Raw genomic sequence first — 26,432 nt, 5'->3', positions numbered from 1 at the left:
AATTACAAGTATGAAATAGAGCCAAATACGATCAACAATTTATAGTAATTAATAAAGATTTTTTTATAGAATTTTATAAAATGCTTTAAAATGCAAGTTTTACAATAATTCTTACTTAAAAATATATCCTCGAAGTCTATTATATACACTTCATTAAATTTAATATATTATTAATAAATTCCATAAAAATAATTAATAAAACGTTTTAAATTAAAAAAAAATAAGAGGAAAATATTTACAGTCTAGTTATTAGTATTTCTGTTTAATTAACAACAAAAATGCCGTTTTTATAAATGGCATATCCTTTCACAAAAATGCTTATTTTTGTTTCTTTCATAAAAATATAATTTATTTTGAAAGGCAAACACTATCATTTAGTTTAATGTATCTACTTATTTTAATCTTTGGCCATTTCTCCCAGTCTAGTCTGGGTGATTTTCTAAAAAAGAAATAATTCTTCATTAGCGGTTGTAAGTATTATTTTATCAATTAGATGTTAAAGGTATTCAATAAGTGTCAGGCCGAAGATAGGCATGATGAGCCGGTTGTGGTATGTACGGATCATTGTCTGCGTAACTGTCATCGGTTCCAGTAAGTAGTTGCAGATATTTGAAGGATCTTGATTGTACGGGACAACTTCTAACTTCATAGCGTCTAGGCGGTTGGAAACTCAGCATACCGTACTCCCTGTAAAAAGGCAGAAAAATATTCAAGAAAATGCACATATATATTTTCGGGTACCTTCTACTCCATACTATAGCTGGATTCAGATAAGTCGTAATAGTGATAGTATATAAAAATATTCTCTAAAAAGTCTACAGATTGATTACATACTAAATTACCAAGGATACCCTAAATTCTTAATCTTTATATGGCATATGGCTCCTTAAATATCCTAAAATAATGAATAGTGCACACGATTAAGCGCAGACGAAAGTTATAATTTAATTTCTGTATATTTTTAATAAACAATTCTTTGTTTACTTATAAACCGACTGTAGAAAGGAAAAAGGGCGTAACCCTTAGTTTTTTCAAAATATGTTTTATTGCATAATAATGTTGTACACACAGAACAGATATTATTTCTGAGTTCCCTGGTTGTACACAACTAAATGCACGTTTTCTCCGAAAGATGTAAGCTGCAAAAATGCCAATTTATTTTCTAAATTTAGCTAACCATCTTTAAAAAAAAGGAGGAAGTGACAGACGACTTAACCATCATTTTTGTTGGTTTTTTTTAATTAACTCAATAATTAATATCAGATAAGGGGTAAAAAACCAAATTATTAATTATCATGTACTTCAAGGTTATGACTATTTTGTATTTTAACTTTGACCGAAAACCATAACAAAAACGTTTTTGTGCCTCCTGTAAAATTTGATTTGTGTGGATTACGCCTTTTTTCCTTTTCACAGTCGATATATAATTAAAATAAAAACATTGTGGCATTTACCAAAAGACATTTACAACATGACATTGAGATTTAAAACGAACTGGGTTATCGAATAGATATACAAATATTTCACGCTTATAACTATGCAGAATTGTCAATAAAATGTATATAACATTGACGTTACCTAGAGACTTAATTTTGATTATGAAATGACATCCCTAAAAATAACACATGCAGTTGTATGTAAATATGAATAATTACTCTAATTAAAGACAAGGATACTGTTTTCTTTATAATATCATAACGATCACAATTTTTGTAATCAATTTGTGAATCTGTCCAGACATGAAAATTTTTGAGCGATTAATTATTCGAGTAAGATAGTGTTTCGTTAATTGATTAATAAATGTAAGGCTTGAACTTAAATTAATAATCCATTATTATAGTTAATAATTAGGCAGTCGATAATGGTAATACTTTCATAAATAATTGTATCAAAATAATAGTCAATATTAAATTACCTCGGGACAACGGGAGATGAGTTATAACTATATGCTGAGTATTGAGAATTGGGCCTGTATGGACTATTCCTCGACTGTGGTGTAGATGTTCTTTCGTAATGGAATGGTTCTGGAGAAAATGCTACACTTGACTCCGAAGAAGTTTCCCATGGATAATTGTATCCATTGTTTGTATTCGGTGCAACTCTGTTACTGGCCGGTTGACTGGCGATTTCCACTGTAATTTCTGGCAGTTTTTGATTATCATTCATAGTAGAGGACTGATAAGTAGTTGTTTCTTGCGTACTTTTTAAGAAAGAATTGACGACGCTTTTACGCAGCATGCCTGTTTTTTTCCATTCAGGAATTTCGTTTTCTCTCTCTCTTGCCAAATCTGCGCTTCGCTCTCGCCAAGATTTCGGACGAACTGTTTGACTCCACGCAGGTGGCGGTGCATAAGATGATTGAACCTCTGCTGTGTAAGTATTGGCTGGTGCATACGATGGTTGTACCTCTGTGGTATAATTACCTGGTGGATAATATATTGGAGCAGCTTCTGCTATAAATGGACTAGAACGAGCATCGAATGTGGGCTTAGCATCTGTCATATAAGGGCTAGAACGAGCATCAAATGTAGGCTTAGGCTCTGTCATATAAGGGCTAGAACGAGCATCGAATGTAGGTGTAGGATTTGGCATATAAGTGCCAGCACAGTCATCAAATGGAGGTTTAGCATCTGTCATATAAGGGCTAGAACGAGCGTCAAATGTAGGCGTAGGATCTGGCATATAAGTCCCAGCACAGTCATCAAATGGAGGCTTAGTATCTGCCATATAAGAGCTAGAACAAGTATCGATCGTAGGTGTAGGATCCGGCATGTAAGTGCCTATACGAGCATCAAATCTAGGTTTTATTTCTGGTACGAAAGAGCTAGGCGATGGAGTATATGCTCGTTTTACTTCTCGTGTAAATGTAGAATAATTTTGAGTTTCATCAGAATATTGCCTCGATGATTCAAAATCTGTCCGCGGCATACTGCAATGCCTTTGATTTCTCACTTGAGACAATTCTCTCACTTCCTTTCTCCATGGCGGTTCTTCAGCTTCTGTATATTCCTCATTTTGTACTGTAGAATCTCTTTTTTGGAAAGACATTTCTCTCAGTTCTCTTCTCCACGAAGGTTCACTATCTTCCTTTGCTACGTAATTAAGGGGTGCTGTATTTTCGGTGGCTGTCTGGTTAAAAGATTGTCTATTACTCCATAAGTCATTTTTCCAAGATTCGTCAACTCTTTCATCTTGTAATTGTGGCAGAAAACAGCTTGGGGTTCTAATATGAGGGTTATAATTAATACTTTTCCAAGTATTTCCAGCAGGCATTACAGGTTTCTCCCTGACGACACGTTTTGTCTCAATAGAAGTGTATGTGGTTTGCCTATCTGTTTCCCATGGTGGAGGTACCTCTACATTACTTTGTTGATATATACTTGGGGTGAAATTGTTATCGTTCGGAGAAATTCCAGTCAAAATACTGAATGGGTCTTCCCCCGTTGATTTTGGAGGACTATCCCTCATAAATGAAAATCTTTTTGGGCATACATTTAAGCTAGGAATATTATCAAGATCACTTAAAATTCTCAAACCATCAACACTTGTACGATCTTTAGATGGTGATCTTGTGAATGAATGTCGAATCATTGGATCAGGAGCAGGCGCATGCATAGATTGACTAGTAGAGTAATCAAAGGTTTTTTCTTTTGAATATGCGCGTGTCATAAACATGCTACTGTTTCTTGTCATCTTATTAGATTCTGTGAAGTCTGAACAAACAGACTCAAATTGTTTGGTATCGATTTCAATTGTCTTATGTCCATCTACTTTTGACATATCTTTACCGATCATCATTTTCGGTGATTGTTTAACGTCCGTTGTAATAGTTTCTAGAATTTTATTTTGTGGTGATATTTGTAATGTACAAACAATTGGTTTTTCGATTTCTGGCGTGGATCGTGATGATATAACCGTATCGCATTCTTTTTTAGTCTCCAATATTGTTGGAATAATATGTTCTTCCTTGGTTATAACGGTTTCATCTTCTTCCATTTTTTTACCAATAAGTTCAATCTTTTCATCTGTTTTGGGTATTTGGTCACTAATTTTTGTTTCTTGAATCTCTGCGCTATCTACAGTATCAACTACACTTTCTACTTTTTCATCTGTGCTTATTATCTTTTTGTCTGTTTTTGTTATTTGTTCAGTTACATTTTCAATAGCATCATCCGTATCATCACTCGGTTTGACTATTTCTTCATCTGAGCGTATTTTCTCCTCATTTGTATTTATCTTCTTATCATCTGTAATTTCTAAATTGTCATTTGCTTTCACCACTTTTTCTTCTGCGTCTATTATCTTCTCATCTCCGCTTATTGAAGGATCTTCTGCAATCACCGCTTGCTCATTTTTGTTTATTGTTTCATCACTTGTCTCTACTATTTTCTCATCTTCTTGTGTTATCTTAGCATCTGTACTAATTGTATTATCATCCTTGTTTTCTGCAGATATTGTTTTATTCTCTTTTGTAGTTGTTTCCTCATCACTACTGACTCTTTGATCATCTGTACTTGCGACATTTTCATCTGAGCTCATCACTTCATCATCTGTACTTACTTCTGAATTTATGTGTTTTTCACTTTTGATTATTACTTTGTCGTCTTTGGTTATCACCTCATTATTTGAATTGTTATCTTTCGATGTACTTATAACTGTTGTTTCTGTACGTATTGTCTGAACTACTTTATTTGTTACTTTATCATCAGATTTTGTTATTTTCTCTGTTTTACTAGCAACAGTTTTTATCAAATCTTCTTCATCTTCTGTTACTTCTACTTCTTCGCTGCATTCTTCTTCTTCTTCTTCTATTTCTTCTTCTTCTATTTCCTCTTCTTCCACTTCTTCTTCATCATCTGATAATACAAGTGCAGCCTTTGCAGCAAATCCATTCGTTTTAGTTTCGGATATTTTTGGATCACTTTCATTTACAAATTTATCAAATGTTGTTAATCGTGTTTCTTTCTCTACTGAAGATGTGATCTTTTCATTTTCAGTACTCGTAGACTTTTTTTCTGAGGCCGTTTCTTTGGAAGGTGAAAATCTGTTTATTTTTTCTTCAATTGTTAATGTGTCTGCTTCTGGAGATTTTTCTGGTGTTTTTTGTGATGAATCAACATTACTAGCTTTATCTTTAGGTGCAGAATTGCTTTCGTCATCATTATATGCACTGCCAGTTTTTCGCAGCAACTCTTTCGGATTAGCTGGAATTTGAATGCAAGGGAACACCGCCACGGGCAAATTGCAATATTGTGCCGATGTTGGAACTGAAGAACGTCTCGTTTCTGGATCGCTTGGTGGTGTAAATTGTGGTGGCTTAGGTCTTTCTTGAACTCCGGGACTCATTGCATTCGTCATAAGCCTTTTAGCCATTTTTTCTGATCTTATCTCTGAAAGGTCAAGTCCACCTGGGGTATATGTGAAAGGTTTCTTTTCTTTAGTCCCCATCTTGTTCTGCACACAGACGAGTGCCTCTCTGGGAGACGACGGTGTCTGAAAAAATAAAAATAAATGTACTAAAACAGTGTTTTTACGATTATGCAAACTTACTATAACACCGAATATTTAGGTAAAATATTATATATGTAATTTTTAATGAATACAGATAAATTAGAATTTAATATTCCAAATTTTCGTCTAGATTTTGGACATATTATAGACCCTAGAGTCCATATTATTATGCTTTGGGTTAAATGGCAGACATTGGTCGTCAGTTCGCATGCCAGATGAGTGCCAGTAATATGAGTACCTGACACAGTAAATATAAACGTAAATTCCAAAGAGTAATGTTAATTCGGTTGCTGTTGTATGTATACTTAAGGTATCTGGTAATCTAGAGCGTGCCTGGCAATTTGTACGTATGCAGTTCGCCGTATCACACTTCACCGTGAAATTTCATATCGGAAATATATGGTCGTATATTAAAGACCGTCCAACATCTTTGGGTCGTATAGTACTGCGATAAAATTCATATCAAAATAAAACACGGTTCTTGTCGGCTTACAGGAAGCTAGCGGCAAATAAATTTTGAAAATAACCGATATACTGGATTATTTGTTGTTAGGTTAGGTTTTCATTCTTGAATTCATGAATTTTGCCAAAATCGACTATGAAAATTAAATTAATGTTCATATTGAATCTAATAAAATTAGTGACCGTATTACTATATAGTCATCCCTTTTCGATAGAAATCTCACGGGGAACGGTGCTACGGATAAATGTTTTACGTACAATTTACAATATGTATCCAATCTAGAGATGATGTTTAATAAACGCAGGGACACCTAAGGTATGTATTTAAATAGACACGTGTTTTATATTAATATATATTTGTTTTATTATTATGCATAAGTATATTAATTCTTTAATAACAAAGAAATTATATTGTAAAAAACTGAATCAAACCATTAGCCAATATTTTGTATAGCTAGATACCTAATATAAGTATAATTGAGTGAATACGTGGTTTTATTTATATGCATCTAATATAAGAACCCAGTAAAACTTGAACATGTGTTATTAGTAAATCAAATAAAATTTAAATTTATTCATTAATATCCGCCCGAAAAATGATTTTGCATCAACTAATAATTCTTTAAAAAAAAAAACTGATCCTAAATGACTATTTTAAAATAAAATTCGCCTAAGAGATATTTTAACCACTACATTTCCTCACTTCCCGCCACGGACATTAAGATTGTGAGACCTTGATATGTAACATTTACGACTTGCTAAATGTATCCAGAAATACTTTTTTCCACACATAACAGTCTCTGACCAATATAAATCTTGCAGCCAGTTAATAACTTCAGCGTTTTTTTTCATTTAAATTGCTTCATCGAAATGTCTTCTGCTGCAAAAAATTGGCAAACAAAAATAAATCAAAATATTTCAAGGGGAAAACTGACGTATAAATCCGGTGCCGCAATAGTAAATTTTAAGCAATATCTATCTACATTATCATCATCCTCTACCAACACAAATCCACTGCTGAATGAAGACCTTCTCTAGTTTTCGAACATATTCTATAATATATAGCATAATGTATAAGAACATAATTATTATATAACTCAATTTCATACTAAATATCGACACCAATCAAATCAAGTACTGTCGCTTAAATTAAATGCAATTAAAAAAAAATCGGTGTGTGTACTTATGCGCGTTAGAAGTTCTTACGTACTTCTTTGGCGTAACAAAACAACCAAAAAAAGTTGTGATAACGTAGATTCTTCGAGTAGCTCTTAATTATCTTGTTGAATTGCACACTCAAGAAAAAAAGCCGCTTATTGGAGCGCGGTTGGTTTATTTCTATACACTTTAACTTATATTATTAAATTATATAATTATTTCTCGTTGTTTTTTTTTATTTTTAAAGTAACAATTGTCACTCTGACGTTTGATCGTTTGTTTACGTAAGAAATTGCAAATGGCCGACAATAAAAAATCGTTGCCTAAGCCTAAGCAACGGAAAAAATCTGCTATCAAACTTGCGTTTGTATACAGCACTTTCGTAATAGTGTACGCGCACAGCTCTCAATTTCACTCTCTACCAAACGCCCCAAAATAAGTATAACTTCAAAAATACCAGGACTGCATAAACTTGTATGGACAATAATTAAGGCTATATCTCAGCTGAGGCATGGACTAAAAAGATCGTGTATCATTCGAAAATGAGGCGAGCCGAACGAAATATAATTTGTCATAAAAATTCCTTTTTATGTTATGTTTATTATTATATTCGTAATAATAATAGTATATTCATTGACATGTTTTTTTTAAGTACAAACGTAAAGTTTTTTAGTCATCTATACACGATTTAAGAATATTTTCATCCGACGCCATGGCAAAATAAATGAACACCTCGACTATCGGCCTCGACAATGGCAACGCGGCCGAAATTTCGTTCCACATACAGTTGAAAATTATTTTCCGTTTCACTTATGTACGCTCTTAAGTGTAACATTAAAATATCACACACATATTTAATCTAATACTAATTTCTATCTCCTCATTTATATGAACTCATAATACTTCTCTTTCTATTAGCTATAATAGATCTGTAATATTAGAAAGTAAAGTTAACGAATGATTATCATTTTTTTTAAATAGGTTGATTTTTAAGAAATACTAACCTGACTGTCGTGAGGACTTGATCTAGGAGGGCTGAACGTAGCAATACGAAGGGGGGCTGTGGACTCCGGACTGGAAAAAAATAGAAAAAAATAATTACTTTCGTTTCTGAAATGGTGGTCCGCCGAAATATTGTGGTAATCCGCAAATTTTTGGCATCCGTCTGACTATGGTTCTTAATAGTTTTAATAAAATCTTCAAAACCCGTGCACCTGCAAGTGTTTGTACATTGTGTTTTTGTTCAATAGATTATTGGGTTTATGTGACGAAATCAACCGTGATCACACGTTTCACTTGCACGTATTGTTTTGCAATATAGTCGTTTCATACAACGCCGGAAAATTCTGATCGTACTAGGTATATAAATATTACTATTTCTTTCTGCGTTAGCGGTCCGCAAAACGCATTTCTTATTTTCAGTGGTCCGCAAGTGTAAAAAGGTTTATAAACACTGGTTTAGACTACTGAATGAATTCACGTAAACTGTCTGTATTACAACATTATTTGATTATACTTCTGAGATTATAATATGCTTAAATTACTAATACTTATAGAAAAAATAATAATGCATACGTTGACGCATTAAAAATGCCGGCTATAAATAGTATGGCGACCAATTTTTGACGTATTATAATTTGCAATTATTTTTTGTGAATTCGTATCTAAATAATCTCAACATTGGTGGCTTGTTATTTAAAAAATATGTGAGCTTATATAAAATACGCTTGTAACACTATAGCTAAATGGTTTTTTTTCAATCTCAGTGCATCTAATAATAATTCTCAAAGCACAAAAATGTGAATTTACTACAATAGAGCTCGATTACATTTTTCATATATTCTTATGTAGTTAAGCTCGTCCCGAAGCTTTCTCAGCGTACTTGGTTATATGTGAAATACTATACAGACTTATACGAGAACTTTACATATATGTTTAATTATTATTAAACTATAAATATTAGACTTAAAGTTACTTAATAACTAACCTATAGTTATATTACTAAAAGCTTCTTAAACCTTCTTTCTTCTCGTAGTTTCTAAAAGTTCAGCAATACTTTACTCGTGAAGCAAAAATTATTTCTTATAATAATATATCTTAAGCCCTTCTAAAGATTCTTTACTTATATAAAGTGTGAAACTATATTAGATACATAATACTGAGGAAGTGTTATAAAAATTGAAACTTGATAATACGAAATGAAAATGTCTGCTTCTAATACAAAACATTGTATACCTGAATAACCAGGGGCAGCTCTACCTTAAGGGTTCGTAGGGACCACCCCCACATCGGTATCATGTTAAAAATACACGTCAAATATTTTTATTATTGTCATAATATACCTACTTACTTGATTATATGATTTAATGAACTATTAGATTTATTTTATCTATTTAAACCCGTTAATTTTATAGAGATTTTTATTATTATTCGAATAAATAAAGCAATGATTGTAAATTATTTAATACCATAATGATGATTAGGCGGTATTAAAATAATTAATTTAATTAAATACGCCCAATTTCACGTTGACACCTACGTACAAATTAAGAAAGCTATGGCATTTATTTTTCGCTGACCAGAGGCTCTCAGTCCCATCCATAGATGTATTAAAAGATCCCATCCCATCGCCGCGGTACAAATCTCATTCTACAAAGGATGTGAATGCATTGGCCATAGTAAACGCATACTGGGGAGCGAATCAAATGACCCATAGGTAAGTAAAAATACTAATTTTCTCATTAATAAAATCATATTATTATAAGTAGCTTGGTACATAATGTATAATATGAGAAAGTATGTAGGTATGGATATTTAATAATTAATGGCTAAGCCCCACCTCATTGAAAGTCGTCAAGCCGCTACAGTGAATAATGATCAGTCGGTTATATTATTATGATTATTGTATAAGATATTATTGTTTTTGATACTGCGATCATCAAAGATTAACAATCAAATGGCATTTTAATTGCGTTGGACAAAATATAGTGTAAAACAGTTAAACTTAAAGTAAGCTTCCGACATGAAACGCGTTCTCTGAAATGGTTAGATCACCAAGGCCTGAGCAGAATCTCCCCAGTTTTATTGTTAAGAGCCTATTGCTTTTAAAGACGCCATTAGGTGACCGTTGTACGTTGATTACTTCCAGATAAGACTTCTTAATTGCATTTTCAATTCCAGACATTGTTGTTTACACAATCTTGCATGCTAACCTATCCTTCCAAAGCCCTAAATATTTAATTTAAAATCTTTTTTATTTCACTGTCAAGGTACTCTGCAAAACATAATATTATATCAACAATGATGTATCTATAGTATAGTTTTTATGTGAAAACTAATTCACATATTATTATCAGACTAATATTTTTTCAATAAAGTTCTACTATAGATTTAAATTCACCCAATTAATAAAATAAACCTTCATTATTTTCAAGAGATTCAGTATTTATTTGGTGACAACTCATGATTATAGCCCCACAAGAGACAGTCTGGCAAGGCTCTAGCCTAGGGGCCTGGTATGGCGGGTCGACCAATTAAGTGATATAAACATACCACAATTTCTCTAACACTGAAAAAGTCTTATATTTAGTGTGTTTCCTGAATAACAAAAGTGACTATTTATCCAATATAGCGAAGTGTCGCATATCACATGGCTATCACAAAACGGGGCCGCGATCAGTGCTTTATAATATGATGCCGAGAGCCGACAATTCAAGTGAATTTATTTAAAATTACCGAACATCGCTAAAAAATACACGGAATACCCTTTATTGTACATGGAACTCTAGAGTTCCGTGAATACCATTTGGAGAAAACTACTGTAGAACATTACACTGCCCTTAACCTTAGTGATAGGTTGAAGGGGGAGGGGGGGCTCCAAACATCGTGGCCTGGGGGCCCGCTTCAAGATGTGGGGCTATACTCATGATACATTCTTTTAATAATCAGGACCGGTTTCGTTCACTTCAAAATGTATAAAATATTATATCTATCAAATATTACCTACTTGATGAAAACTCATCATGTGTCGTATAGGTAAATCATTCTACATGGAATCAAATTTCCTCACTAAATCGAACTCGGTCTTTCGTATGTTTGGATGAAAAGCATCATTTTTTATGACTGGGAATGTCTTAGGAGTAGTTACCAAAGACTACTGTCGCCATGGACATGAGTGAATTTACATAACTGTAAGTTAACAGTGTCTTTGGGAGAGAAGGGCACGTAGAGGGGAAATTGTAATAAATAACAAAATCTAATACAAAACTGCCATAAATCTGAAGTAAGAGTAAAGAAATCTGTGGGTAGTCATCACTGTGGTAGCCATCGAGTTGGGAGTCATGGTGTTGTGGATGAAGAAGTCGTCAGAAGGAGAGAGAAGTCGTAGATGGATGCAGAAACGAGTTTTATTTGCGGCGTAACGGTCGGTACAATATTATGTTACAGTAGTTATGTTATAATACTTAACTTATGATACGGATTCGAGGCCGCATCTCAGTACAGTGAGATGCTGTGCGGGACGATACGGAGATTGAGATAGTAACAGACCGGAAACGTATAGCTATTCGGGTGACATTTCCGATGAATTATTATTCGCTATTTACACAATCAAAATTATATTCTTTTTATTGAAATAATCGAGTCAGCTATTATCTGGCGTTTGCATCAATGGGTGATTGACTAAGTGAAAAACGAATATGCGGAATTTATTATTGCGGTCAGCTCTTTACCGAGTTTGCTATAATTTGACACTACGGAAAATAGATATTTAATTTGTAATTCTATATCTCTATAAATTTTTACGTTTTTTAGTATGACGCCGTAAATTGTCTAAATGCAACCCAATTGGCCTTTGTGTCGATCGGATATCCCAATCGGTCTAACAGATGGTTGAATTGATATTAGTAGCTCTTTTCTAATGCTGTTTGGATCCTTTATTTCTACGCTACATGAATATGTTGAACGGAAAACAAAACCGAGCTCATAAAACCTGCCAATGAAGATACCGTGCGCAGTCGAGAAATTACTGGTGTCAATCATTCTACAGTGCATTGTACTATAGACGATTCACATGTGCTTTAGTACGTTTGCTACAATGCCTGTTTGAATACTGGAAAACATTACCAACACAACTGAGAATCATTTTTACTGTACCCACGGTGCCATTGTAGAATAATTTACTAATAAAACTATGCGACAGATGTATTTTATAATCAAACCTTTAGTATTGCTTTATGATGGATTGATGGTTTGTCATCTTTGAAAAACACAGTGTATCCAGCATTGTCGTTAGGGTGGGTAACAATAATAACTGGGAGAGAAGATAAGTAGTAGATAAGAAATAAGGAGTAGACAATATCGGTGAAAGCAGTCATTAAGAAAAATGTTAAATAAAAAAATGGATTTTTTTCATAAATTTTTAATGTAGTCACCCTTAAGGTATGAAACTGAACGTATGTTACATTATATTATACTTATATGATGTGTTTAATAATATTCGGAATAAAAAAGCACTGATGTTGAATTAATGGCAGAATATCCATATCCGAAATGGGTCATATTTTAAAATAGTATATTATGTTCTACATATTTTAATCTAGATCATAGACACATGACAAACATTCCTTAATACAAATCTTTGTTAAGTCTACATGCTCGGGAATGGGACAACTGGACGCCAGGATAATTGGACACCGTACTGTCGTAGACACGTATACAGAACGTAGACGAGATATTTTAATCAGTTTTTATCTACTTAGTAGTTTTAATTCATTTTACTCTTAGCATAATGTTTTTTATTGCGGATTGAGAATTACCATGCCTAAGGCTTTATATAAAATAAAAAAACTCTATTTTCGTTGGAACTTAAACATTTGCACCATTAAATCATTATTTACGTGTGAATATTTAAATTCTCAGCAACTATTAAATCATAATATAATAATTTAAGTATAAATAATAATATTAAATATATTTTTTAAAGTACCTAACGTCTATTTAATTTCGAATTGCGCTGCGTTCAGTTGTCCCGGCGCCAAGTCGTCCTAGACCCACATGCTTTTATTGAGATCGAAAATGGTATTATTATATTGATTTTTTAAAAACTCCATTCATTTTTTATAATCTGATATTAAACGTGTGTGTTATTTTTTTTGAAACGTTTTTAATATTCTAATACGTATTCCATAATGATAGCTCATAATATAAGTCTTCCATTTGACTGAATCAATAAATAATCAGCACCCGTACATACTGTTTCCATTGTTAAAATAAAATACATTGTACGAAATATTATTACGAGGCACACTGCCGACTTAATGATATCCATGATAAAAAGAAACACACTTATTGTACCTATCCTTTGACATTTTGATATTAATAATGCAAGGGCGTAACAATTTCCACTATCAATCGTTCATTATGAATAGCTACTCTTTTTCCAATATGTTTTTCCATTTTTTTTATCATTCCTTTTGGCCCTGTGTTTTTGTCTGATAGCCAAATTTATGGCTACCAATTTCAGCATGTAAAATAACTTGGGCTTAATTTACATTATAAAATATAAATGAACCAAAATAGCTTTTAATATTTCAATCAATACTATATCATTAATGTAATGGTAAAAATCATGTTGTTTTAAATAACACCATTATTGATATTAACCAATGTGTAATGATTGTTTTGTCATTTTACATTTTTTTAAAAATTACGAGGTGGCAGTGCCAAAAATCAACATTCTTGTATGTGGCGATACACTGTAAGCATCTGTCATATTATTATGAGAGTAGCCTATGATTTGTTTTCTTTCGCGACCCGATTAAAAAAAACTATTATTTTATTAGCGTTTACGTGAAAGTATAATATCTTCTCTCACCTTACCCCGTTTATGATGCATTCTGCCTGTATCGCTGTCTCCTACATATTTACATACATTTTCTTTTATACGTTACAGGTAGACAGATAGATAAATCAATACAATTATATACTTAGTTTATAATTTATTATACTTCACATTAAAATTAAAGCAAAAGACTAGGTATTAACATCTGGACTACATATGAAGACATCAAATTAAGGATGCTCCGCATTCCATATACGGCTAAGCAAGCGTACACACACATATGTAATATATATATATATTTATTTTAATAAACTATTTCTTTCTATTCAACGAATAAGACACAAGATTTGAGAATGTAACATTCTATATTTTTTTGAATATACATCAATTGAAAACAACGCAATTCGATAAGCATTTCATGTAACAACTACCATTTTAAATCGTCGTATTTTAATAAGATGCCCGTAGCTTAATTGGAAAATCATATTGGCGCGAATCCAGCAGATACAATATGTTTAAGTCCCGTCAGGTGGCGTATTTTTTTTTCTACAAAATGATTTTTTCTAGTGTGTATATGCATGAGATATAGATATTTATATGAAAAGAGCTTAATATAAAATAACTATATGCATTAAACAAATTGTTCGATTCTTCGGCCACATTGCTTGAAAATATCCGACGAACCTGGAAAATAGGATGATCATGGGGGACGTCGAAGATAGGAGGTTGCAATTGCGTATGTATTTCACCTTCAAGAAAGCATCTGGACTACTAATAAATAACCAACAAGATCCGGTTATTTCAATAAACACCTTTCTCACTAGCGAGGCATTGGGTAAATAATAGAGAGTTTTGATAATAGTGTGTTGGTTATATAATTAACTGTTGACTCAAAAACAACTACCGTTTCCTTATTTTTATGGTCTTGATAATATAGTGAGAAAATAAATGTAAACAAAGTCTTACTAATTTATACCTACTCTAAGAATAGATTAAAATAAACTTATTATCAAACGACTATTGTCAGACTAAATTGTTAGACTAAAGTCTAACTAACCGATTTTTTTTAATGACATGTTTCATTAAATGAGTCACAAGTTACTCTAACTTTAAAAACTTACTGTAGACACTATCTAAAATAAATTTTATACAATTGTAAATTTAGCATAGATACATAGTGAAAATAATAAGGGTGTACTCGCACGTGCAGAAAGCCGTCTAATCTTCGTTATCAAACGGTAGTGCCACGTGCCAATTTGTACGTTCGTTTCGATATCTGATAGTTGGATAAAGTTACAAAAAAAATCCTAGTAGGGTACATAATAAAATGATTGGGGTATTTTTTTTCTTTTGCGGGCGATATAAAAACATAATCGGAACTGAGATAAAAGTTTTTTATTACAATACTTGCTGACCTAATATAATACTACTACTACTTATATGTCAGTGGTGCCCCGTAATAAGAATTATTCATTAAATAAAGACAAAATGATATTCTATTGTAATATTTTTCATTTATATAAATAATTATAACCCTTATTCAGAGCCACAAGAAACCAGTATAATACCTCAATATGTTTAGTTTAGAAGAAGGTACTACTAAACTCTGTGGCTATTAATACTTTTTGCATTATTAATTAGTGAATAAGACACAATACAAAGCAATTATTTAACGTTTACCTATATACCTAATAATAATCTTAATATGGGAAAATTCTAAAGCATTTGGCGATGATTAAATACTCGATTTATTATTCCAACCGTATGTAATCTGATGAATGATTAAAACATAATGTGATAGACATGGCCCCCACAAGGGGGGGCTGATAGAGCTCTAGACTGGTGGCCCCGGCATGGCGAGTCAACCAAATAAGTGAGATAAACAGACATCACAAATTTGCTCTAATTTTTCTTTCCTTTAATACTATCTGATAGTGCGATGTAATTTTGAATTGTGTCATTACTTGATAGGTAACTCCATAATTAGAGTGGATGTAAGTATTATAAATACACTAAATACCCTTAATTTTACCGTGAACGCCATTTGGAAAACGCTACTGTAACCTTGGCGATAGGTAGGGGGCCCGACAAAGATCCTAGCCTTGGGGCTCGCTTCAGGATGTGGTTTCGTAACGGTTTGGCACGTAATTTTGGCCGCGTTGCCAGTCTGAGAGCGATAGTCGACCCTTGACCCTCGACCATTTTCACAATCCGCGCATCGCCTAGTTACGATCTTTTTAGACCATACCTCAGCTGAGGTATAGCCTTAAGGGCGATCAGTGTCGCTTTTCTTATTCACAAAACTTGGCAACATTCATAATGATATTTTTAGTCTGAGATCGCAAAGGTATAGGCATTATTAAATCGATAATCGATGACGGCGCGATGTTTCGATACAGACTAAAATCCTGGACCAAGAGTTATAGGTGGGATGCTCTGTAAGGGGGGGGGGGGGGGGTGTACATTTAGTTTCGACGGCCAACGCAAGTTTCGTGCGTAAGAACTAATAAGTCAGACTATAATTATTCGCAAATCTGCACGTGTGGTTTCTGGTCACCAAGGACGTCGAAGGGTAACGGAAGTAAACTAGATATCGCGAACCCGACAAAAAGTTACATTACTGTTAAATCTTTATGTCAATTAATACATTTTGTTTCCAACCAATGTGCTGTTTTTTTAATGGATATATATTTTTGTTATTATTAAGTTTAGGTAGATATTTCTATATAAACAAAATTTAATGATTTTCTTCGATTTGCCGCCCTTCGAGTAACTGTCTACCCCCACAGGATGTCACTGGTCTTAGCCACTATTATTAGCAGATATTTTTGAAATACCTACTATCACTTCCCTCCATTTTGAATGTGAAAACAAACTGTCACTTTTATCTTTAGTATCTGGTTTTTTCGTCTGGATTTGGGTTGTAAAGGTGGATAATTAACACACCGGAATTGTGATCAGAAACGGCGAGTTTATTTGATGATAATATATACTAGATTACTACATTTTATATATATATATATTATTTTTTTTGGATGACGAAATATGCGTAGCGCGCGCGAGCAGTGTTTTCTGCGTGCTGTCAAGGAAGCTTCTCCCCGCCAAAAAAAAACCGTCTCACTTGCGAGCTGTGCACAAAATGCGGCGTTGCCATACGTATTTTTTTGACAATGTTGCCGGTCAGATATTTATTAGACAGATATTAAACATTATTTAATTATTTTCGCAATCAGCCGTTATTATTTGTTGGCTTCGATACCGATTCGGGCCTCTCAAGATACACAAAGACATCTCCAAATGGGGACCATACGGGGGTGTCACACTACCTATACCATACGTTAAACAAATGTGTTATGTAAAGAGTGGAATATACATAATCGTTGTTTTATGTAAGGTTGGTACCAAGGAGACAACGCCGAGAGAGAAAGAGCTGGAGGAAAGTTTTGTTTATCTAAAATTAGATCAATAACTACTAATATTTGTGATGGAAATCGATTTTCCAATAATCACGCATAAAAGTTCAAATAAATGAACTCAAAACTCCATACAAGTCTCATAGTACATAGTAGAATAAAATATATACCATCGTGAATCGTCGAGTGTTCGAATTTAGAACTAATCTCATCTCAATATTATAAAAAGTATGAAATGATAATTATGTCAAATTTTAGCATGTGGTGCCCTTACTTAGCACACAACTTATACTGGTGGATCTATAATAATCTTTCTATAGGATCTATAATGAATACTATCCGTGACTTTATCCATCTGACTTTCTTTATGGTATGCTTACATACTGTAGTTTAAATGCGAGAAGATATCAATATTTGGCCACGTATTTTTTTTCGACTTATACGTGGTGTAAATGAAAACTCTGCCATTCTTGGTAGTATTGACTTGTGTGTCCCTGATAACTATCTTAGAAATCGGGAGCTTAGAAATTGTTTGTCCTCCCGGGGAGCAGAACTAACCTGCCATTGATGATGCCAATTGGGAGGGCAATAACTCTGTTCAACCAAATCGCTTCGGATGTTGATTTATTCTTCCTACATGAGGATGAGTATAGGTGGACGTTGTTTTGTAAATTCTTAAAATAGGGTCCACTTAGCTCATTCGGTGTGCTTCCATGCATTATAATTTTTTTTTTTGGACCTTTCACTTTACTTTCCATACCGTTGTTATGTTACTGCATATATTATTTATTTCTTCTTTACACTGTTTCTTTGTTTTTAAATGTCATGTTGTGAACGTCTTAAATTTATAATTTGTAATGTTCATGGTAGGTATGTAAAAATAAATAAATTTGAATTGAATTGAATAATATTTAATGAGTGCAGTTCTGAGTGCTGGGTCTTATAAAAAATAATAAACAATAATATAATACCGAGTTTAAAAATGGCTAAATGCATTTAATTTAAAAGTGCAAAGACGAGCACTAATAAATAGTGTCACGCCTATCCGCTACCTCGTGAGTCGCTAGTATCGCAATAGCTCGACAGCGCGGCTTGCTGGCTCGCTGAAATAGAGCAAAATATAATAATTTTCCCAGACGTAATAAAAAAAGAGTATTCCAGTTGGATCGGTGCCAATAAAAACTGGGACTTTCATTTTGCGCCATTACACGACCGTTTACAGCGAGGCGAGACTGTCAATAATGATAGTAGTGTCAAAAAGTCCGCCTCTATTTTTGCTCTCTTACGGAAGTGCAACTTTATGTTCGTTGTATACAACCAAATGAAAAGCTTTGCAACGGATGCTTTTATTTGATATACAGAAATTGGATGATCTTTTTAAGCAGTTTTTGACATTTAAATAATTTTCATTTATCATTTATCATTAGAATATCATTACTAAAGGGTGATTGTACTGTTTCTGCGAATGTATTTAAAAACTCCTATTTAATACATTTCATTATTAAAAAGATTTTAATTTATTTAATAAACCATATAAAATGTGCGTTTTGAGAAGATAGATTTTTGAAGTTATACTTCTTTTATGGCGTTTGGTAGAGAGTCAAATTGAGAGCTCCACATGCACACCGTTACGAAAGTGCGCGACAGTATGAAGTCAGCTGCGAATCAGTCAGCTGCATACAAACGTAAGTTTGATAGTAGAATTGTTCCGTTGCCAAGGCAATGAATTTATTATTGTCGGCTATTTACAATTCCTTACGTAAACAAACGTTTAAACGTCAGAGTGACAGTTGTTACTTTAAAAATAAAAACAACAAGAAATAATTGTATAATTTATTAATATAATTTAAAGTGTATAGAAATAAACCAAAGGCACTCCAATAAGCGACCGTTTTTCTTGAGTGTGTAATTTAACAAGATAATTAAGAGCTAGTCGAAGAATCTAGGTTATCACAAGTTTCGTTTTTGTTTTATTACGCCTAAGTACACACACCGATTTTTATTAGTACATCGTATTTTACAACTATTTTTAGCATTTAAATATAGTTTGATAAGTTCATTCAATGGTCACAAAATGATTTAAAAAAATCATAGTTTTAGCGTATTCTTTTTTAGTTTAAAAAAACGTCGATTTTTTTTAAAAAAAATATAAATGAATTATTATTTTTTTGCAGATATTATACTATTGTACTTGAATATTTATTTTCCATTGCTGTCCTATGAATTATAAATACCTCGCATTCATCACAATTTTCATTATTTTGAATATGTTGATGAACAATCACAATATCGCAAATAATAGTCAATCACAACAATAATTATTATGGAACATTACGTCAAAACTTCATCTCAAACTTAAAATCATCATAAGTATTATGTACAGTATAACAATACGTCAAAACTTTACATACTCAACATAGCATAGGAACAAAGGAGTTGATACCAATAATTAAAATAAAACAATAGATTATAGCAAGTCCGTACGTCTTCAAGATAATTTAATAATCACCGGTTTCATCCATGTCAGTCATCCGGCTGATATTATACCTATCATTGAAAGCTCTAACTTTCAACTACTATTTATTATGTAGGACTTTCACAACGGCGTACTTCAAATGATAAGGGACCCAGACAATCGATCCACTCTCAAGTTTTCTTCGTACTAAATTAATTTAAAATAAATGGTGTCAAAGTCAACTAATTTGCTTTTGTGAATAGTAAGTGAAAAGAATAGAAGATATTATGTGAAACCCAAAGTGATCCATAATGAATTCCATACAAAATACTAGAATATTATTATTATTATGATTTTTATATATTAGGCAACTAAGCCATCGTTTTGAAAATTGCCATACAAGCTAGCCGAAGTGAAATGGTAAATGCAAAATGCATTTACGATCTTCTTTAACGTTCGCCAGGTGTAATATATTTCGCAGGTAAACAAACCGTTAAAATTTTACATCGCTTCGGATTTTCGTAGGCGAGCTATAAAGAGATTTATTATAATAAATATAAACAAAGACATCAGCGGCACCATTTTCTTAATCGCATAAATTTTCATCAAGTCTAAAGAAACAAACGAACCTACAGTATAATATTATAACCACTTCAATTAAAATTTTCATTGTGATACTTGAGCAATTTAGTTTAACGGAGATAAATAAAGTTATATTAATACTAAGGACTCGCTTTACACGTATTTATATTACGATGATGGGTTGATACTCCGAAAAACGTGTATATATTTTCAAAGTTAAACCGAAGAATATGGAATAATGTTTCATTATGGTAAGTACTATAATTGGGAAGTAACTTGAATCTCAACCAAGGTTTACAATTTGCGGGATCTCTGAATTTCATCATATTTCTTGATTTCAAATTGATTCCGAGTTTTAAATACTCTGAATTTTTATATTGGGTTTAATATACTTATATGATTGTTTTTGAAGCAATCAATAACAACGTATCTCACTCAATATAATCACCATATTTTTTAATGAAACTAAATAACTCCAACATAATAAAAGATATTAAATACAAAAAAGTGTTCTGTATTAATTTATTGACATTCATTTGTAGGTTTAAGTTTAAACTGATCGATGTCAAAAAGAAAATGAGCTTTCATATGTTTAAAAATATGTAAATTAGATATCTACATAATATTTTAAAAGCTGTTTTTTCTATTAAATTTGAAGAAGCAGTGTATTTATTAAATTTAATTAGATGAAAAACTGAAAACTTTATTTATAATTTTCTATTAGTACCTACAAATATTATTTTATTTATTTATTTCGATATTATGGCAGAAAATTGGTAATTTATTATTTAGCACCATAAACTTTCCTAATTTTTCAATGCAAATCCGTTGTACATCTTAGTTTATGTCGAGTTCACAAAATTAAACTTTGTAGTAATGCCGATTGCCGATGGTCAATTTTTGAACATATAAATAGCGATCCAATAGTATTAATATTAATTTATAATTATTACAAGATAAAAAGAACTTCTTATATACGTTTTTAAATTTTCTGTTGAACCATATAAACTTGACTTGACTAGCTTAAACGATCAAAAAAATTTGTACTTGACATGTCATATTGATTTCCATAGTAACGCACGTATATATTAATAATTTAGTTGCTAGAACCCCAGACCCCTAGCAACCAATAATGGTGTCGAAACAAGATGTAAGAATGTAGTCTTGAATATAAAATATTAATAATTACAAGATAAAAAGAACTTTTTATTTACCAAGTTTTTAAATTTTCTGTTGAATCATATAAACTTGACAATAAATTCTATGTAATAGTAATTTAGGTCAAATAAGGCAATTATTAACAAATCATTTTTTTGCTATTTTGCAACAAACAAACAAATATAGAATACTGAAATGTCATTTTGATTTTCATAGTAACGCACGTATATATTAATAATTTAGTTACTAGGACCACCCCCTCAGCAACCAATAATAGTGGGTTGGATTACGGATTTCTTCCGAAATAACTTTTCATACAAAACAGAATTAACTGAAAATGAATTCAATTCTACTTAAAGATGGCTAAAAGTATTTTAAAAAAAAATGCATTGGCATCGTGTTCTGATACATTCTAAAAGTTTCAAATATCTAGCGAGTCGGGAATTTAGTTAAAAATCGATTGCTAGATTTGTACCGGACAAAGAAACACCGGACAAATAGGAATACGAGCTAAGAAAAACGTTGTAAAATAGCGTACTCTGACGTTATATTTGTGATCCAACATTCAGAATTTACGCACTAGATAATATGTATAAATTTCAACCATACTTACACGAAAATGTAATATATCTTTAAATAAAATAAGTAATATATATTTTCAGTTTGTGTGCTGTACAACTGGTTTTCTTAAATATTTTTAATATTCTAGTATGAAGAAAAAGGTCATTCAACTTTGGTCACCTAACACGAGTAACAATATACTACTGGCATAATCTGATTGTACATACTGTTCTGTTTGAAAACTATGCCAAATAATTTCCATGAACTAATTTATTGGCAACCTTTCAAATTTGCGGTATCCTTGAAAGTTTATCAGACGTTAGCACGTTTCACTTTCTTTTACGTCTCAACGTTCACTGCTTTATGATATAAAACAATTAGATTTCCTTCAACTACAAGACGTAGATAGTATTAGAAAACGGCTACACTGGGAAGTTAATGATCCAACATGGAAACATTGGTGACAGTAAATTGTGATGGGAACGCTGCATGTCATTAATTGAACAATACATAATTGCATAACTACTAGTTAAAAATATTTCTTAGTATATAATTAATTGATATTAAAGAGATCGACGATCATCTTAGGTGATCCGGTGGACATACAATATCGCCTCGCGACCTAGACATCAAGTCCTAAATAATAGGTTCATCATATTATAGTATTGTAGGTATTGTTACAGCACGGTTTTAAAAGATTACTATAATTATCCAACATTAGCAATTAATGATTTTGTCTTGTTAAAATACTTTATTGGATTCAATTAATTTACAATTGTAAAGTCAGGCATTTAACATAAATTATTAGTACGACGTCTGAAACAAGAGTACACTGTACAGTCACTAGATGCTTAATAAATAGGTTGGACACTAAATAGGGATTTATTACACTTGCAATCTTCTCAAGGACAAAGCTCATGTAGGTTCCGTAAACAGCAAATGTTCCACAAAAACATTATAAACAATCGATTTTATGATGTGAACAATTACAATTCATGTTATGATACTTGAACAGTTTGAAGTCCTTGTCCTAGTTCCTTGAACAGACGTAATCTTAGATTCATTATTTATATTATAAATTAAATAAATTTTATACAACCTTTCTCATAGGTATACATTTATAATTATTTAATGCAAAACATAGTCTATTTTGAACAAGGTTAAACTAAATCTTATGATACGTGTTGTATTTTTTTAACAAGATACATAAGTAACTTCACTTCACTTCGACTTTGTATACATATTGCAATACCGAAAGAATATATTAATACCGATATTTTGGTATTTCTTATTGAATACCGGTATCAATACTGGATTTTGTCAAAACATATTATAGAAAAAATAAGTACCTATCAATAACTATTAAACTATTATTATAAACACCATTAAAATCTATTTAAATCACTACTTATGACACCCTAAAGTATCTACCTACATGAATTATGTTGACCTTTATGTGTCGCTAGATTTCAAAATTAGCCAAGTCCATAATAGATGAATAGGAGAAAAACAGCTTTTTGTTTTCTCAAATACACAGTCACAAAGGTGAAAGTTTATATTATTTCGAGTATGGAATATTTAAAATTAATAAATTCCACATTTCGATAATGCAGAAATGTTAGAAAGCAGTAGTTCTTCAGTAATTCATAAAAAAGTCAAAAATACCTAAAGGTGGACTTGGCTGATTTTGAAATGTAGCGACACAAATAATATGTATTGATCCTAATATTTTAGAAGTGCAAATTTCTACAAATACTATAAGTTCGTTTACAGGAAACTCTCTCTCAAATTCAACGTTTGTTGGATGTACTACCAACGTTAGATCAATAGTAAGTTATAGATTAACTGGAAATGTTTGCTATGCTAACATATTTTACGAAACATGTTAATTCATCGCGAGAATTTCATAAGTAGTGTATTTGAGGGATTTTGTTGTATTATTATTTAACTTTTGTTGGTTTAAGTCGATTTGGCAGCATAAAACTTTTAAACTAATTTTAATATACAATACAGTAGTAATGAAAAAATAACATTAAATTCATTTTCGACCAACATAAATGCATATGCTTTCTTAATACCCGTATTTTGGATTTTTTAAAACCGGTATTTCGGTATCGATAAATAATTTAATACCGGTTTTGCAATCTCTATTTACTCGTATACATAAACGCAAATCTGGCTGTGGGTTTTTTTTACATATTTCTCATATAATATGTAAACATAATATGATTTATTTTACACAAGGATTAACATAATAACCATTTAATATTATTATGAAATCTCAGGAGCAACAATATGTTTCAAATTTAAGTACAACGTTCTCTTAAAAAAATACTGTCTATATGAAACTTATGAGCCAATAATAGATTTAATTAAACTACTCACTTTTTCATTCACTGAATAATACACAAGATACTTTAATTTAACAATCGTTGTTATATAATAAATAATTATATACTTATTGTTTTAGATAATATAACGCATTTAATAAAAAACCTCAAAGTCATAGTAAAATACGGTATGATTGGTTATTTTATATACTTACAGATTATTTAATAAACTATTAAAGTACATTGGTTGGCTTAATTCACGATCAATAGACAGACATATATTTTTTTAAATAATTTGAAAGGTTTATTTTTGATCTGTTCCGAATTATATAATAATATGTTCAATAGATTCGTTATATAATGTTTGAGACTTTCACGGTTGTTTTTTTATCATAGTAGATGTTTGGGTTTCCACCGCGTGTCCTTCTTCCTTTATTACTCGACGTTTCGGGATCGTTGCATAGGCAATTATCAAAAGATGATATGTTTTATGGTGAAAATGTAGTGTAGGTATGTGAATGTAAACGTTGCTCTAAGAATGTCAAAAGGAATCCGATTAGCTAAGAGCAAACTTTGCTTAGAGTAATATGTCAATCGTTACGACCAGGGATACCGGCTCGAATATTGGATTTTGCTGATAGTGCAGGAAGCCATGACGTTTTTAACCGATACTACTACGATAATAGATTTATTGTTGTCGGTTTTCACATTGAAAAATAATTGTCATTTTATAAATCAGAATTAAATATCTTACAATTCTTGTAATAGTTGTCGTATTTTCTCGTATAATAAGTAAGTTATATTAAAAAACGATAATTTATTACGTCAATTATTCAGTTTAATTAATCAACTCTCTATGACATACATCATATGTACGAGTACACAAATTATTATTTTATATATTATATAATGTTGCTATATTCCTAGACTACTCGATTCAATTACAATAATGTTATCATTTAACTAAAAAATGGTAAACGAAGCTCTAAGAAAATAAGAAAAATAATTTCAGGAATTTAACATGTTTTGATACTCGTTCAACATAACCCAACGTTATCGCTGTTCGACGCTTTTATCTAAAAGGGTCTCGTTACGGAAATCTTTGCTATAAAATCCGATGACGAAAATGGTATATAAATAATGTAATGCTATAATAATTACTATACACATTATTACCATCTATACTAGACAGTTAATTAAGTATGATTAGCAGACTGTCAACAAAAGCAATTTATGAGTATTTTACCATGTTGTTATTAGCTCGTATTCTTGTTTGTCCGGTACAGATTTTTTCTTGTGTGTCCAGTATAATTTTTTTCTTGTTTGTCCAATCTTGCTTTGATTTTTAACTAATTTTCCGACTAGCTAGACCTTTAAAACTTTTAGAATATATGTACAAATATTATGAACAATGCATTCTTTTAATACTTTTAGGCATCTTTAAACGGAATTGAATTCATTTTCAGTTAATTCTGTTTTGTATGGAAAGTTATTTCGGAAAAAAATCGTTGCAAAGGGATAGGAGCAACTAAATTATTAATATATACGTGCGTTACTACGGAAATCAATATGAAATGTCAAAATGACATTTCAGTATTCTATATTTATTAATACATAGAATTGTCAAGTTTATATGAGTTCTTTTTATCATGTAATTATTATTTATAATAATATACTCGATACCGTGTACGTATAATTTTCAATTTGAAACACGATATCTGATACCTTTCCTGGAAATTAAATTAAAATATTGAACACTTGGAGAACATATAAATATTTGTGGTTAGGCATTTTTTTAAATAGATCTGACATTAACATCTCATATATTAAATTATCATATGCCTTATACTTTCATCCTTTTAAATTTATCACAATCTTTTTATGAGACATGTCAGATAAAAAATATATATTAATAATACCGATTGGTATTTAAATGTGAAATTATTTTTCTTCGTTGAAGG

At 31.6% G+C, this 26,432-nt stretch overlaps 1 protein-coding gene across 1 annotated transcript in view; it reads right to left on the bottom strand.

Annotated features, from left to right (window-relative positions):
- Positions 1–334: 334 nt before the first annotated feature.
- Positions 335–26,432, bottom strand: part of LOC147065700 (uncharacterized) — a 37,421-nt gene continuing 11,323 nt past the window's right edge. Inside the window, exons 2-4 of the mRNA XM_085956905.1 lie at positions 8,136–8,205; positions 1,916–5,493; positions 335–687 (exon numbers count right to left, since the gene is read on the bottom strand). Coding sequence (XP_085813031.1) covers positions 507–687; positions 1,916–5,448 — 3,714 coding nt within the window. The 5' untranslated portion in view covers positions 5,449–5,493; positions 8,136–8,205 and the 3' untranslated portion in view covers positions 335–506. The remainder of the gene's footprint in view (positions 688–1,915; positions 5,494–8,135; positions 8,206–26,432) is intronic.

This window comes from Rhyacophila brunnea, unplaced genomic scaffold, assembly GCF_057557595.1.
Source record: "Rhyacophila brunnea isolate RB1 unplaced genomic scaffold, BYU_Rbru_1.0 scaffold_6, whole genome shotgun sequence".
In the NCBI taxonomy this organism is placed as follows: domain Eukaryota; kingdom Metazoa; phylum Arthropoda; class Insecta; order Trichoptera; family Rhyacophilidae; genus Rhyacophila; species Rhyacophila brunnea.
Note: the sequence above shows the minus strand (reverse complement) of the source record. Positions and strands in the feature narration are given on the sequence as shown.